A 13,271-nucleotide genomic window follows, 5' to 3' on the forward strand; every position below is an offset into this window, starting at 1 on the left:
GCAGGCTCGAGTTTTCACAGCAGGAACAAGAGCCACGTGGGGCGGATGCCCCCCCAGCCCACGCCTCTCAGAGGGCTCTTTGTGGATCATTGGCATCCCGGCTCTCAGAGGCCTGTGGTAGGCAGGTGGTTAGGGGCTCAAATTTCCTTTGGGTGTGAAAACTCGAAGTGACCTGGGCCAGGAGGGGAAAGAGCAGGCCTCCTCCTGCATTCAGCCGGGGTCCCCGTGACCGCAGGGCCCCCGTCAGCCCTTCCCGCTGCACCAGGTCTCAGAGCCGCCGCTCAGCCGCACTCGGCCTCGCTCCTGGCCGTCTGCCGTCCAGGAGTTTGGAGGCTGCAGCCGCCCAGAAAGGCCTGGCCCTCCAGCCCGGACAGAGGGGGAGGATTTCGGAGGGGCGGGCTGGCCCCCAGCCAGCGGGTCCCCAGATGCCATACAACACACACCTGAGCAGGTAAGAGAATCAGTGTGTGCCAACGGTGCTTGAAAAAGAAACTCCCTGTACAGATAAATACAGCGCCTGTTAACACCGGTGTTTACAGGTGGTGTTACTGCTCCAGGGCAGCTGCCTCCCAACCTTCTTTGTGAGGCCCGGGCCACACCTGCAGGGACTTTCCTGCTCGGCCGGGTACAGGGGAAATGGATAGGCCAGGTGGACTTCCCCGAGCCGGAGGTCAGCCACCCGCTGCAGGCTGGGCTCCTGTCCCGTGTCCCTCAGTGGAGCTGCTGTCCTCGTTTCCACCTGCTCTCCCAGGATGCGGCCCACTCGGCACTTCCCAACGGGCTGAGGAGTGGCTGGTGGCCGCCCGAAAGCAGTCACCGGGACACTGGGCCTCCTTCCCAGCCCTCCGGGGCCAGCTTTCTGGGCACCCTCCTCTGTGAGTCTCTTTTCCCAGGGGAGGGCTCTGGACTTGCAGTTTATGGACAAAAAACCCAAACACACTTGTCTGGAGTCACAGAGCTAACAGAGGAGGGACACCAGGGCCGGTGTCCCACCGGGGCGGGGTTTCAAATGCCAGCTGGAAAGGGCTCCAGGGGGCTCCCAAAGATTGCTGACCACACCCAGGGCCCAGTGCTCCTGGGGGCACAGACAGCCTTCCCTGAACAGCGGGGGGCTCATCCTCTCGGCCTCCGCCCTCAGAGAAGGCCGCACTGTCAGGCGGGGGACAGGTCACCCGGGGTGGAACTCTCCAGAAGAGAAACTCGCCCCCCGAGCTGCATGGGAGCAAGGGTTCAGGTGGGCACTTCCGCCGGGTGGATTCTGCCACAATCCCGAGCGTGCGCGGGGAGAGACCTACAGCCGAGAGCACCCCCTCCGTGCAGGGACCCGGCACAGAGGCGGCAGCCGTGTCCTCTGTCGGCCCATCGGTCTGGGGACGGACTGCTCTTGCACCCCGAGGGCTCTGTCCTCTGTGGAGACCTGCTCTCAGCCTTGCTTCATGCAGGTGGGGGGCCAGGACCCCCCAGCACGTGTGGGGGCCCTAAAAGGCGCAACACCGCAAAGGCAGGTCCTCCTGGGTGAGGTGGGGGGTCCTGCTGCCCGGTCTCGGGGGCCAGACAGCGGGGCGGGGGTGACACTCATTTGGAGGAAGGACAGCAGCCCCGGCCACACAGGAGCAGGTGGGACCCGGGGCCCCAGGCCCTGCCTCAGTCTTGGTGAGGCCAGTTGGACGTGGCAGCCTGGGGGACACAGGGGGGCTCTGTCACCCCTGGGGAGGGGCAGGACTGAGAGAGCGGGGCCAGACACTGTGGCCAGCTGGCCAGAGGCCGCGGAAGAGGAGGCCTGACGCGGCAACCTGGGCGGGTGACGGGGGTGAGCGGGATGCGGGGGACCCGCCCCCCAGAGTCCTCAGAGGAGCCTGGGAGGGGCCAGTCCAACACACAGGACAGGACGCCCACCGGGACCGGTGACCTCCCCCGGGGTGAGTGGAGAGCGTGGGGTCATTTGCCTTCCATGGCCGTGGATGTCACTGTCTGCAAACCGGGGGAGACACCGTGGTTCGGTGGCAGCAGTGACCCTCCTCCAGGAGTGCCCTTCAGAAACCACGGTCCTCCTCTCGCCCCCCCTGCTGACCCCCACTCTGAGAGCAGCCCCGCTGCACAGAGGGGGCCTGGGGGTCAGAGGGACAGGGACAGTCTCGGCGAGCCCGGCTCTGGGAGGCTGCCCAGGGTTGAAGCCCAGGGTCCTGGGTGCTCGTATAGGTCTCCTGTCCCCCGTGACGGTCTCCAGGAAGAGGAGGGTCCCTGTGAGCGGGGCGGGGGGGGTCAGGCCCTCCCTGCAAACCCCCAGCTCCTCTCTGGGCCACTTTCCCCACTCCTGGGGGGTGACAGGCAGGTGGCCGCACAGGCCAGGCCTCAGTGCACCCTGGAGACCGTGGCTCATCTGCCGCATCTCCTGCCAAGGGCGGGGAGGGCGGGGTGTGGGGGGAGCAGACACCGACCGAGAAGGTCAAAGCCCACCACCGAGAAGCTGAAAGCTTTTCCGTTTGAACCTATGACAAGATCTGTGACAAGTCTCTGAAAGACGGGCATTAGACATTATTCCATGTTGTTCCAGGGGAGATGACCTCATGCCATAATCACAGACCTGCTCCGCGCCTTGGAGACGGTCAGGATGCTGGGCTGTCCTCCCCGCCTGCCACGCTGGCAGCTCCAGGCTTCACGCTGACCACCTCTGTCCACCTCGGTGGCCTTCGGGAGGGACAGAGCCGCAGGGCCCGGGGACAAGCAGCCGCCTGAGCAGCTGTGTCCCCAACGGTGAGCGCGGGTAGTGGTGCCTGCACGCCGAGCAGGTGTCGGGCGAAGACGGGGACCCTCCATGCCAGGGCGCCGGCTCCCTCACTGTGCTCGTGATAGGTGGGCAACCACTGACGTGCAGATGCCCACACTCACACTCGCTGAGTCACACCCAGTCACACACACGTGCACTCACACTGTCACACAGTCACACACAGCCTAACACAATCACGGTCACCCACAGTCACCCACACTCACACTCAAACACTCACAAGCCACAACTCACAGCCATGCACACTCACACACACACACAAGGACATGCAGTCCACACGGTCCCCGGGCGCTCCTCTGACGTGAACTCTGGGTGTCCATCTCCGAACTGGGGCCTGCACCCCCACCAGGGCCAGGCCTCCCGACCTGTGCCCCACTCTCCAGTGCCAGCAGGATGCCTGGAGTGCCCTGGGTCGCCCGTGGACACTTAGTCCACTGTGACAACCAGAACTGTGTAGGTGTCCTCTCAGCTGAGAGGTGCAAGGCTGAGGAGTGTCTCTCACCTGTGCTCCCTCCGACCCAAAACCCCACCTGGGACAGCAGCCCCCGGGGGGCAGAGCCCAGGGCCCCGAGGGCCCGGGCCATGGCCACCTCTCTGCAGGTTCGGGGCTTGGTGGGCAGCCAGCAACGACCCAGCGCTGTTCAGTGGCTCCCGGGGCTGACATCTCCCATGCAGTGTGGTGACACGGACATCCACGAGTCACCATGTTCTAAAGGAAGGTAATTAATATTTAGCTCTGCCAGAGGGAAGCTCTTGGGGAGAAACCATCTCTTAGTCAGAGGGCTGATATTCGTTAGCTGGAGGGCAAGACTAATTAGACGCCTGGGGAAGATGACGAGGAGCCAGAAACAGCGTGGCAGCTCCGCAGTGACTTCCCGCGGGACGCTTAAGTGCCAGGCGGCGCGGGCAGGGGCTGGCCCGCACACAGACGGGACTCTTATTCTCCACGCACGTCTGGGCTCTGAGGGCTGGGTACCAGGTGCAGGGCCGACCGGGGTGCCCCTCACTGGCCTCTCCCCTCCTCGGAGCCGGTCCTAATCCAGCAGGGCTGGCGGCCTTAGGACAAGGGCAGGGACCGGTGCTCTCTCCAGAGCCCGAGCAGGCCAAGGCCTTGGTCAGGGACCTCCGGCCTCCAGGACATGAGCATCGCTGTGGTGAACCTCCCGGACTCCAGTCATCTGTTTGGGAGCCGGAGCTGGTGAAGCCTCTCTCCACCCACCCTCCCAGCACAAGAAGCATCTAAATACTCCCCCGCCCAGACTCAACTGTCTGCCTGCAGTGCTGGGGTACCCCCTACACGGTGCCCTCCATTCTGGGGAAGGGTCCCAGTGCACACGCAAGCCTCCAGCCAGGAACCTAAGCGCCACGCCCAGTGCCCCCTAACCCCACCTGCAGTCTGCTCCGCCCGGCGCCCAGAGACTCCGCCCAGCGCCACCAGCCCTCGCTGGCCTCTCCTGACCTCTCCTGGCCTTCTGCTGCGGCCCCCTCACTGGGGTCCTTTGTCCGTTCCTCCCTCCCTGCTGGTCCCAAATCCACCCTCAGACCACTCCCAGTGAGCTTCCCAAAACACGCCCACGACCACAGACTTTCCCTCTGGAATTGCCACCCTCCCGCCCCGTGCCCTGCAGGACAGTGGCCAGCCCCCGAGCCCTGCGTCCCCAGTGCCACACTTCGCTCTACGCCGGCCCCAGTACCTGCTCCTGCAGCACCGCCAGCACCGTGTCACTAGGCGGGACCCAGACCCACCCTGCCCCCACAGGCTCACAGGCGTACATGTGCACACATGGATGCATGTATGTGCACGACATGTGTGGGAGCACATACGCCCTCCAGCTGTTCTGCTTGGGGCCGTGGCTCTGACCCCCAACAGCGCTCCCTGGGCCCCGGCAGCCCCGCCCCAACGGACTGCGACCTGCTGTCCTGCGTGTCCTAAGGGTCACCTTGTATTCCTGTGGCAAGAGGTCGGCCCTGGAGTTGAAGGGACCCCGCCCTGGAGTCCCAGGCAATGTCCGTAAACCCCTGACGGCCCTCTAGGGCCCCTCGTGTCCCTGCAGTCAAAGCCGTCCTTCTAACACGGCGAGGCTGACATTTGCACAGCTGGCCCTAGAGCAAGGACAGGTGAAGCCACTCCCACCACAGCAGCAGTGGGGGCAGGGGACCGTGGCGTCCGGCGCACTGATGGTCACCGGGCTCTTCGCTGCCACACCCACCGGTGTCACTGGAGGATGCCCTTGATGAAGCAGAAAAAACAGTGGTGTCACCGCCTCTGTCCCCGACCGCACATCTTCTCGCTGCTCTGTGTGAGGAAATGGGGGGACCCAGACAGCGGCGTTGTCAGGAGGGCAAGCTCTTAAGTGACTTTAGGAGTCACAATGCAGACCTGCCACTTTGTGGACGAAACTCCGCCGGGACCCGGCAGCTGACGAACCGTGGTGTTTCTAACACAGACACTCGGCAAGCTTCTTGAGAACGCACAAATGGGCCTGTTTGTTCAGGTAAACTGAGGGCGTCTGCTGCCAGTGATCATGTCTGAGGTTCTGAGCAAACAGTAGAATTTTGGAAAATGCGTGTCCATCACCACGTGCCAGGCTGAGAGCTTTCTGAGACTTCTCTGATGAGGTGGGTGCAGAACAGATGTTCCGGGCTTTGCACTGTGAAACGGGGCGGTGTTCGGCGCCCCTGGCAGCTCAGCACGAAGCACTCCCGACAGGCCGTGCACACCCACCCAGGAGTGAGAGGCCGCTCACGGAGCATGACGAGAGAACAGGTTTAGCCGTGTGTGAGCCGTGTGAACAGGTTTAGCCAAGTGAGCCGTTTAAGAAGCTCACCTGCAGAGACAAAGGTGCCGCTTCAAAGACGAAGGTCAAAGCCACCTGAAAAGGCCTTTACAATTCTAACTGCACAGCTATGCGAGGCTGGACCGTTTCACACCCCACGGATGTGCCGCCACAGATTAACCGCAGGAACAGGGAACTCCAGCGTCTTCCAAAAGGCCAGACGCTGATAAAGCCAGAGCTTGGAAAATATAAACTAACAATGTTCTTTCTACTAGTTCTTGCTTTGGAAAAAATATAGTTTATCTGCTAAAATGCGTTACTTAAGGTAATATGTAATGGTTGTATGAGTGTTATTTTTAATGAAATTATCATTATTTTAAAATAAATTCATTAAAAACAATATTTTTAACATGGGTCCGCTCTCCTTTCTAATGCGGTGAAGAGCAGTAGGTGGGACCCGCACACCCCAAAGCCCTTTGGGGCCCTCGGTGAGTGTTAGGAGGATGACAGCGTCCTGAGACCAAAACCGAGGGACACCCTGACTTAGTCCCCACCCACAGCAGCAGGGGCACCTCCTCCAACTCGTGAGAAACGCAGACTCCCAGGCCCCACCGCCGACCTCCGGGACCCAGTCCCGCACCCACCCCAGTGCTCGCGGGGCTCTGACAAGTTCAGTGTGCAGAGGGGCGCTCCCCGAAGCGCCACAGTGTCCGGCCCTCTCCAGCTCCGAGGCCTGGTGGGCTGACACTTCTCTTAGTGTGGTGACATTTCCCTCTGGGGACGTCAACTCCCCAACACGCAAACTCGAGTCCAGAAATAACCCCAAAGCAAAGCGTCCCGGGTCAGCCCCACCGGGGCAGGTCTGGGGAGCATGGGCCCCTGCGAGTTGGAGGTTCTGGGTGGGACACAGGGTCTTCGGCCGAGGGGCCTGCGTCAGGCACAGATGAGCTGGGGGATGGGCAGAGCAGGGACACAGAGCTAGGCAGGAGCACCAGGGTCCTGAAGGGCCACCGCTAGCCAACACAGGGAAGCAGGTCCCGGTGCAGGGTCTGGGGGTGCTGCTGAGATACGACATAAAACAGAGCCCAGCACACGAGTGCTCGGCGACCACCAGGCGCCGGGCAGAGGCTGGAACACATGCTACGTCACGGCCTCTGCAGGACCCGACCCTGCCGACACCTCGATCTCGGCCGTCCTCAGCTGTTCAAGCTGCTGGCCCTGACATCATGCCCTGGCCACCTGAGTGGAACCACACCACCACCCAGGACATGTGGTGGCTCCTGCGTACAGGGGAGGACGTGGGAGGTCTGGCAGACGAAGAACTTGGCCCAGGCCGCATGGCCCGGCCCAGTGGACAGCGGAGCTGGACACCAGCTCGCCTCTGCGGCGGACCCGCCACACCGCTGGGCCCGTGACCTTCGGCAGGTCACCCTCTCCTGATCTCCCGGGCAGCAGGCATCCAGTCTAGCCCGGCTGGGAAATGCAGCTGACCCCTGGCCACGGTCACCCCTGCAAAGAGCTGAGTCAGTGGTACGTGGACGCCTCGGGGAAGGGGACGCAGAGGCCAAGGGCCCTCAGGCGTGTCGGCCAGCAGGGAATCAGGAAGTAGGGCCCAGCTGCCCGAGCTGAGAGATTTCTTAAACGGCGGCCACTTCCCCCCTGCTTTCCCTTCTGTAACCACCCTCCTGCCCTGCGTGTTGTCAACAAACCTGGCCCTCCGACCAGACAGCCGGGGCAGCAGCGAGCAGTCTCCACCCTCTGGGGAGGCCGGGCCGGCCCCCCACCCCCACCCCGGGCAGAAGCCCTGCAGGCAGAAAGGCCCAGAGCCCAGCATCACGGGGGGTGGGGAGCTGCTGTCCCCGAGGGCACTACTAAAGTCCAGTCCTGACTGCTCAGCAAGGGTCCGCCCGGAGCAAGCAGCTGTCAGAGGAGGAGGCCATTGGAGACCCTGGGGGTGGCTTTGCTGGGGCCCTTCTCGCTCTGCACCTCCCAGCAGCCACCTGTCCCATCCTCCTGGAGTCCTCCTCCCGAGGGTGACCCAGAGTGGGACACGGGGCTACAGGGCCGCAAGGGGTCTCAGCAGGCCCCCCCCTCCGACCTGGGCTGCAGCAGTGCACGCAGGCCTGGTGGTCTCTGCTCTGCCGGGGGAGGGGCAGGAGAAGTCGGAGATCATAAGGGAGGAGCAGAGCGCTCCCCCAAACACGCCGAGATTCACTGGGGCCCAGGATGTGCGCCCGTGTGTGCCGGGCGGCAGCATTCAAGTGAGGAATGTCGGAACCACACACACGTTTCTTACATACATCAGTGCCTCTGAGCCTCACAGCACTCCCGTGCGGCAGAAACCGTGTGGACGCAGGGATGGGGAAGCAGCCTCAAACCGGCTCGGGGACTGTGGGCCCCCCGGGGTGCCCTGCGGTGTCACGGAGCCTGTCTTGCTTCAGGATGGGTCTCAGCTACCAGGCAGCACCCGCCTGTCTCTAAGAGCTTCCACACAGGTGCGTCCACAGGTAACAGCCAACACCCAGCCTGCTCCCCTCCCTCCCTCAACCAGCTGGAGCCCAAGCTGCTTCCTGCGTCTGTCCATCTGTCCTGGGCAGGAGACAGTGCCACCCACTGCACACCCGCCTGCCACCGCCCTCCTGTTCCTGCCGACGGAACAGTCATCCCTCAGTCTCATCTGCCCCCGATCTTCCCTCCTGCTTCTAATTTTTCAGCCTTTACTAATCTCTGAGGGCAGTGGCCTGGGGGTGGGCGACATGTGGGGGGCAGAGAGCACAGTTGGAGACGTCGGCGGTGTCCTTGGTTTTCCGCTTCCAAATAGCACCAGCCCCACTGTGTGGGGTGAGGGAGGAGGCGGTCCGCAGCCCAGATTGGGGGAGGGCAACTGGCACGTGAAAGGCTCCAGATGAACAGGCCCAGAGGCGGCGTCCCCGGGGCCAGCCCTCGGCCGGCGCCCCAGCCCCAGTCTGCCCTTGGCCGCTCCCCCGGCCTTTCCTCGTCTGCAAACCCCCTCGGCCTCATGAATCAGATCCTCTCCCAGGCTGACCGCCCTCCCCACCCACCCTGGGGTCCTCTGCAAAACCTGACAAGTGTCCTGTCCGCCTCCGCCCTCAGTGTTTTGACCCTGGCAAGCAGGCCTGGGCTTGTGAGACCCTCTCTGTGAGGGTAGGCACTGGGGGCTTTGGTCCACCCAGCCTGGGGCCAGGATCTCTGGACAAACACCCTGTCTTCTGGTGGTGGCAGGGGACAGGTCCCGCGGAGCAGCCGAGCAGCCTACCCGAAGTCAGGATGGGTGACGTCCATCCTTCTGCTGCAGCCTGCAGCCACGTCACTGCCTGGGAAGATGGGACAGGGGAGGACCGGTCACCAGAAGCTCCAGACCCCCAACAGCTTGCCCCTGTGCCGTGCCCACAGTGGCCGACACCCGCAGGGTGGCATGGGGCCAAGTGTGGAAGCAGAAGCAGGCCTGCGCTCCTCAGAAAGCCCCGTGTCCCCTCCAGCCACCTCCGCGTCATCGCCTTTCCCGGGCACCACCTCCGGCCCCTCACAGGGCTGATTCCAGCCAAACCCCGGGGACCCTCCCGCTGGCTGGTCATCGTCACCACCCCGGGTTTTCTGGACACGCATGTGTCTCTCTCCCACCTCCTCTGCTTCCCAACGGAAAAGCTCGCTCCCCAGTCCTGGCCTCTGCCCCCCAAAAGTAGCACTTCGGAGGGACTTGAACGATGAAGGTTTTGTGTCCTGTTTTCATCTCACACAGTTGGGAGAAAATAATAAAGAAATTCTCTCCTGCCCTGTCTCGTGTGGCCAATGGGTTGGTCCTCATTTAACAAGCAGAGGGGTTGTGGGTTCGATTCCAGGCCGGGGCACAGGCCTGGGTTGTGGGCCAGGTCCCCAGCAGGGGGCGTGTGAGAGGCAACCGCACATGGATGCTTCTCTCTCCTTCTCTCTCCCTCTTTCCCTTCTGTCTAAAAATAAATAAATTAAATATATGTTTTAATTTTTTTTTTAAGAAAGTCTCTTTTAAGAGATGAGAGCAAGGTGGTGGCACCTTGAGCAAGGGTCCGAGAGCCAAGTCACACCCTCTGGAGAAAACAGGGCGTCGGGTCCCATGGCCCCCCCAGCCTGTCAGCATCTGAGAGAGAGCTGAACCCCCGGAGGTCGCGCAGCCCCTCTGCCATTCTACCTGTCGTTGCCAAAGCCACAGGTCCCCAGAGGAGGTCCGTTTCAATTGCAGTCCCAAGGACTTCACGCAGGACGGACTCCCTGAGCCGGGGCCGACCAGACGGGGGCTGAGGCTGCAGAGGGTCAGGCGCTCGGGCCCCGGCTGCGCTGGCCCCTCTCCTCACACTGACCCCTGCCTCCTGGATGCCAGCCTGCCTGCAGCCGCTGACCAGTCCTTCCTGCTAGAAGGTCACCCGCCCTTTCTCTCCAGCCCCAGTTGGATGAGACCAGATGACCCAGACACTGACACCACATAAGCGCCATCAGCTCCTGCCTGGTTCCTGGAGGTGAACAGGGAGGAGATGAAGGAGGTGTCCCCCTGGGGTGGGAAGCTGAACCTCAGTCTCTTCAGCCAGGGTTCTGGGGGACCCATGGAAACAGAACGAAGCGTTCGGTCACCCCGCAGCCAGCAGCCGAGCCACCCCAGTCCCGTGGCCCGCGGTTCCTGGCAGCCGCCTGCGATCAGGAGGGAGCCCAGAGCGGCTCACACGGCCCACACCTCCGACGCACCCGGCTCTGCTCGCCCTGCGGTCTCCGGGCTGCCGGGTCTCCTTCCGCCCTAGAGGAATCTCAGAAAATGGTGCAGCCCGTCCCCAGCGCCCCTTCCCGCTCCCGGGCTCCCTCAGTCTTTCCATCTCTGCGTCGGCCTTACTGGGCCAGCCCTCGCTCCTCTCCCTCCCTCTCCTCCTCCCACCCTTCCCTCTCTCTATTTTTGTCTCTCCTTCTCCCCGCAGAGGGAGCTCTGCTTTCTCGGCCCCTCTCCCCAGATGAGTGTCTCAACATCGACTAATGTTAACTTCATTAATTTGGGGGAAGTCGATCAGTGCAGAGGTTAATTGTCTTCCCCTGACACGTTTTTTATGGAGTACATCTGGGTGACAAAAATTAATTTCCTCATTAGCTATTTCCGAAAGTGGAACAAGCTCAGGGGGAGATCAGGGCGGGGGTGTGAGCTGCTCGGTCCAGCTGCCCAGGCCCCGCCCGGGTCCCCTCCCCAGGGTGACAGGGCACTGGGGTCAGGGGTCAGGTGCCAGAGGGATTTCTGGAAAGGAGGGGAGCCCTGAGGTCTGAGTTCTGAGATGGGTCCCCCTGGTCCCTCCCAGGATCTGCAAGGAGCCAGGCCAGGAGCCACTCCTGGGCCCGGTGGCCAGGTCTTGGGACGCACCCTGGCTGCTCCAGACACCCCCTCCCCTCGACAGAACCCTGCCTCCCCGTGGGACACCCAAGGCTCAGGTCTTCAGGGTGCAGTAGGAACAGCAGGCGGACAAGGACGGTGCATCAGTAAACGCTCAGCTCAGAGACAAGCCGCGCTGAGCCCCAGGACCGGCCCTTGTGCGCTCCGGAAGGACGGTGGCCACCAGCCCCAACAGGGTGGCTCAGGAGTGTGCCCCCACCCCAACCCCACACCAACGCTGGAATTCAGAGTGGGGACATCACGGAAAGGCCACCTCATGGGGAGGCAGGGGTGTCACAGAGCCAACAGCTGTGGGGCGCTGGGCCCGTCACTCGACTTCTGGGGCCTCGGCCTCCTGGGTCACGAAGGGGCCAGCTGCCCCCACTGCCTGCACTCACTGTGACTCCGCACTCACAGATCTCGGGAAGCTCCTGGCCACCAGACCCGCAGCTGTCCCAGCCGCCCTCGCCCTCTGTATCCCTCCCTCCTTCCAGGTGACCCTTCCCGTCAGTCCTGATGGCACAGGACAGAGGCCATCAGGACTTGGAGGCCTGACAAGACAGGAGTCCAGAACTTTCCGAGCCCGTCCAGCTCCCGCACGGGAGGCTGACAGGCCAGGGCTGGGTCAGGTGCTGGCAGAGAGACAACACGCGGCATCGAGGGCCAAGGCCAGGTCAGGTCCACAGCCCCTTCCTCCGGGGCCCAGCCCCACCTCAGGGCCGACACTGACCCTGGAACCACCTGGCGCAAATCTGGGGGGGGGGGAGTCTTGTCTCTCTCCCCGCCTCCCTGCGGCTCCTGGGGCCTCCAAGACCCGTCCTCCAGGCCTCAGGTCTCCCTCAGGCTCCCCTCCCCACCGGCCCCTGCCCCCTGCCCTCTGCGCCTCTGGGACCCCTGGGAGGGGAACCCGGGCGGAGCCTGGGCAGCTGGACGGAAAGCTGATTGTCAGCCCCACCCTGGCCTCTGCCCCTCCTTTCTAGGAAACGGGGCGGCATGGGACTGGTGAGGATACAGACCCTGAATTTCCTGTTTCTATAAACTGAGATATCACACTTTGCTGGGCTGGGGCAGGGCGAGGGGAGGAGGGGGAGGTGGAAGAACGCTCCCCAGAGACCGGTTCTGGCCCAGCCCAGAGAAACCGCCTCTCCACAGCGATCTCAGGGACAGGAAAAACCAGACCCCGGCGCTGTCTGAGTGTCACCAGTCAGCCTGGGGCGGGGACCCAGGGGCTGGGCCCCTCCCCTCCACTTCTCCTGCTCGCCTGGGCCTCTCCTTTCTCATGGTCCCTCCCCCGCCCAAGACCGCAGCTCAGCTGGGGCAGGAGGATCCGCAGCTCTTCCCCGAGCCTGCCGCTCTGGCCGCCCACCGCCCGCCAGACTTGTGCTGAGGCCACACTGCGGGGCCTCCAGGAGCTCTGGCGTCCGAGAGCAGCTCCTGGACTTTATAGGCAGGATGCGGTCACACGCCGTCAGGAGCCCCATCCAACCTGCTTTGAGCCCAAAAGGGCTTCTCCCTCCACCTGTCTCCGGTCCTGTGCCAGGGCCCCTCCCCGATTCCAGACCTCCTGGGGCGGGGGAGGCGTCTGGCAGTGAGGTGGGACAACGCCCCAGGGCGCCTCACAACCCCCTGATGCTGAGCCCGAGGATGAGGAAATGCAGGGGGAGGGGGGAGGCTTCCTGGCAGGGGCGGTCATGGAGTGGGGTTCTGAAGGATGAAGAGGAGTCTGCTGGGCCGATCAGAGGAGAAGGGTATGCGACAAGGTGGCGGCAGGTGCGGTCTCTGCACCTTGAAAGGAGCCTGGTGACTGGGGACCGTGCAGCTGCTGTGAACGCTGACACCCACACTTCCGAAAGCAGAGGAGTGTGGGCAGATGTGCAGGGGCACTGGCTCTTTCTGCCGAGGGGTGCGTCAGGCAGTCTGGCTGCATGCCGGTGGGGAGACCCCTTGGGAGGCAGGACAGAGCCCAGGCCGCAGCAAAGAGCCGCGGGGACACTGTGAAGGGACACAGGGACACAGCTATCGGGGGTGCTGCTTCTAACGGGATCCCCTTCTCTGAGAAACAGAGCGGAGATGCGGCAGGATTCTCAGAAAACCTCAGGGAGGAAAGGGGAAGGCTGGCTCCTGGCCTGTGAAGTGGTTTGCAGGAAAGTTCGATCTCGAGCCGTCGTGGAGCTGGGGAACGGAGGTAGAGAGGGGCCCCACATCGCAGTCAGTCAGCGCCTGCTCCAGGAATGGTTCTCCGATCGCCTGGACTCCCACCGCGGACCACAGGCCTTTGATGTGGGCGCCGAAGCTGCACGCGCCTTCCTGC

The 13,271-nt window shown here is 63.3% G+C and overlaps 1 protein-coding gene across 1 annotated transcript; it reads left to right on the forward strand.

The window, feature by feature from the left end:
• The first annotated feature begins 6,920 nt into the window (after positions 1 to 6,920).
• On the forward strand, positions 6,921 to 9,291 carry LOC128627694 (uncharacterized). The gene is made up of 3 exons (XM_053666988.1): positions 6,921 to 7,092; positions 7,868 to 8,057; positions 8,806 to 9,291. Exons 1-3 carry the CDS (start codon positions 7,043 to 7,045, stop codon positions 9,289 to 9,291), a joined length of 726 nt encoding a protein of 241 aa, XP_053522963.1. The 5' UTR covers positions 6,921 to 7,042.
• Positions 9,292 to 13,271: the final 3,980 nt, after the last annotated feature.

The sequence above is a fragment of the Artibeus jamaicensis genome, unplaced genomic scaffold (assembly GCF_021234435.1).
Source record: "Artibeus jamaicensis isolate MK-2021 breed Jamaican fruit bat unplaced genomic scaffold, CSHL_Jam_final contig_465, whole genome shotgun sequence".
Taxonomy (NCBI): Eukaryota; Metazoa; Chordata; class Mammalia; order Chiroptera; family Phyllostomidae; genus Artibeus; species Artibeus jamaicensis.

Bases quoted from the DNA above. Each gene is read 5' to 3' on its own strand.
- LOC128627694 (XM_053666988.1), top strand. From the start codon at position 7,043: ATGCAGCTGACCCCTGGCCACGGTCACCCCTGCAAAGAGCTGAGTCAG. The intron at 7,093-7,867 runs GTACGTGGACGC...TACATACATCAG, and splicing joins TGCAAAGAGCTGAGTCAGTG to TGCCTCTGAGCCTCACAGCA. The intron at 8,058-8,805 runs GTGCGTCCACAG...TGGTGGTGGCAG, and splicing joins CTCTAAGAGCTTCCACACAG to GGGACAGGTCCCGCGGAGCA.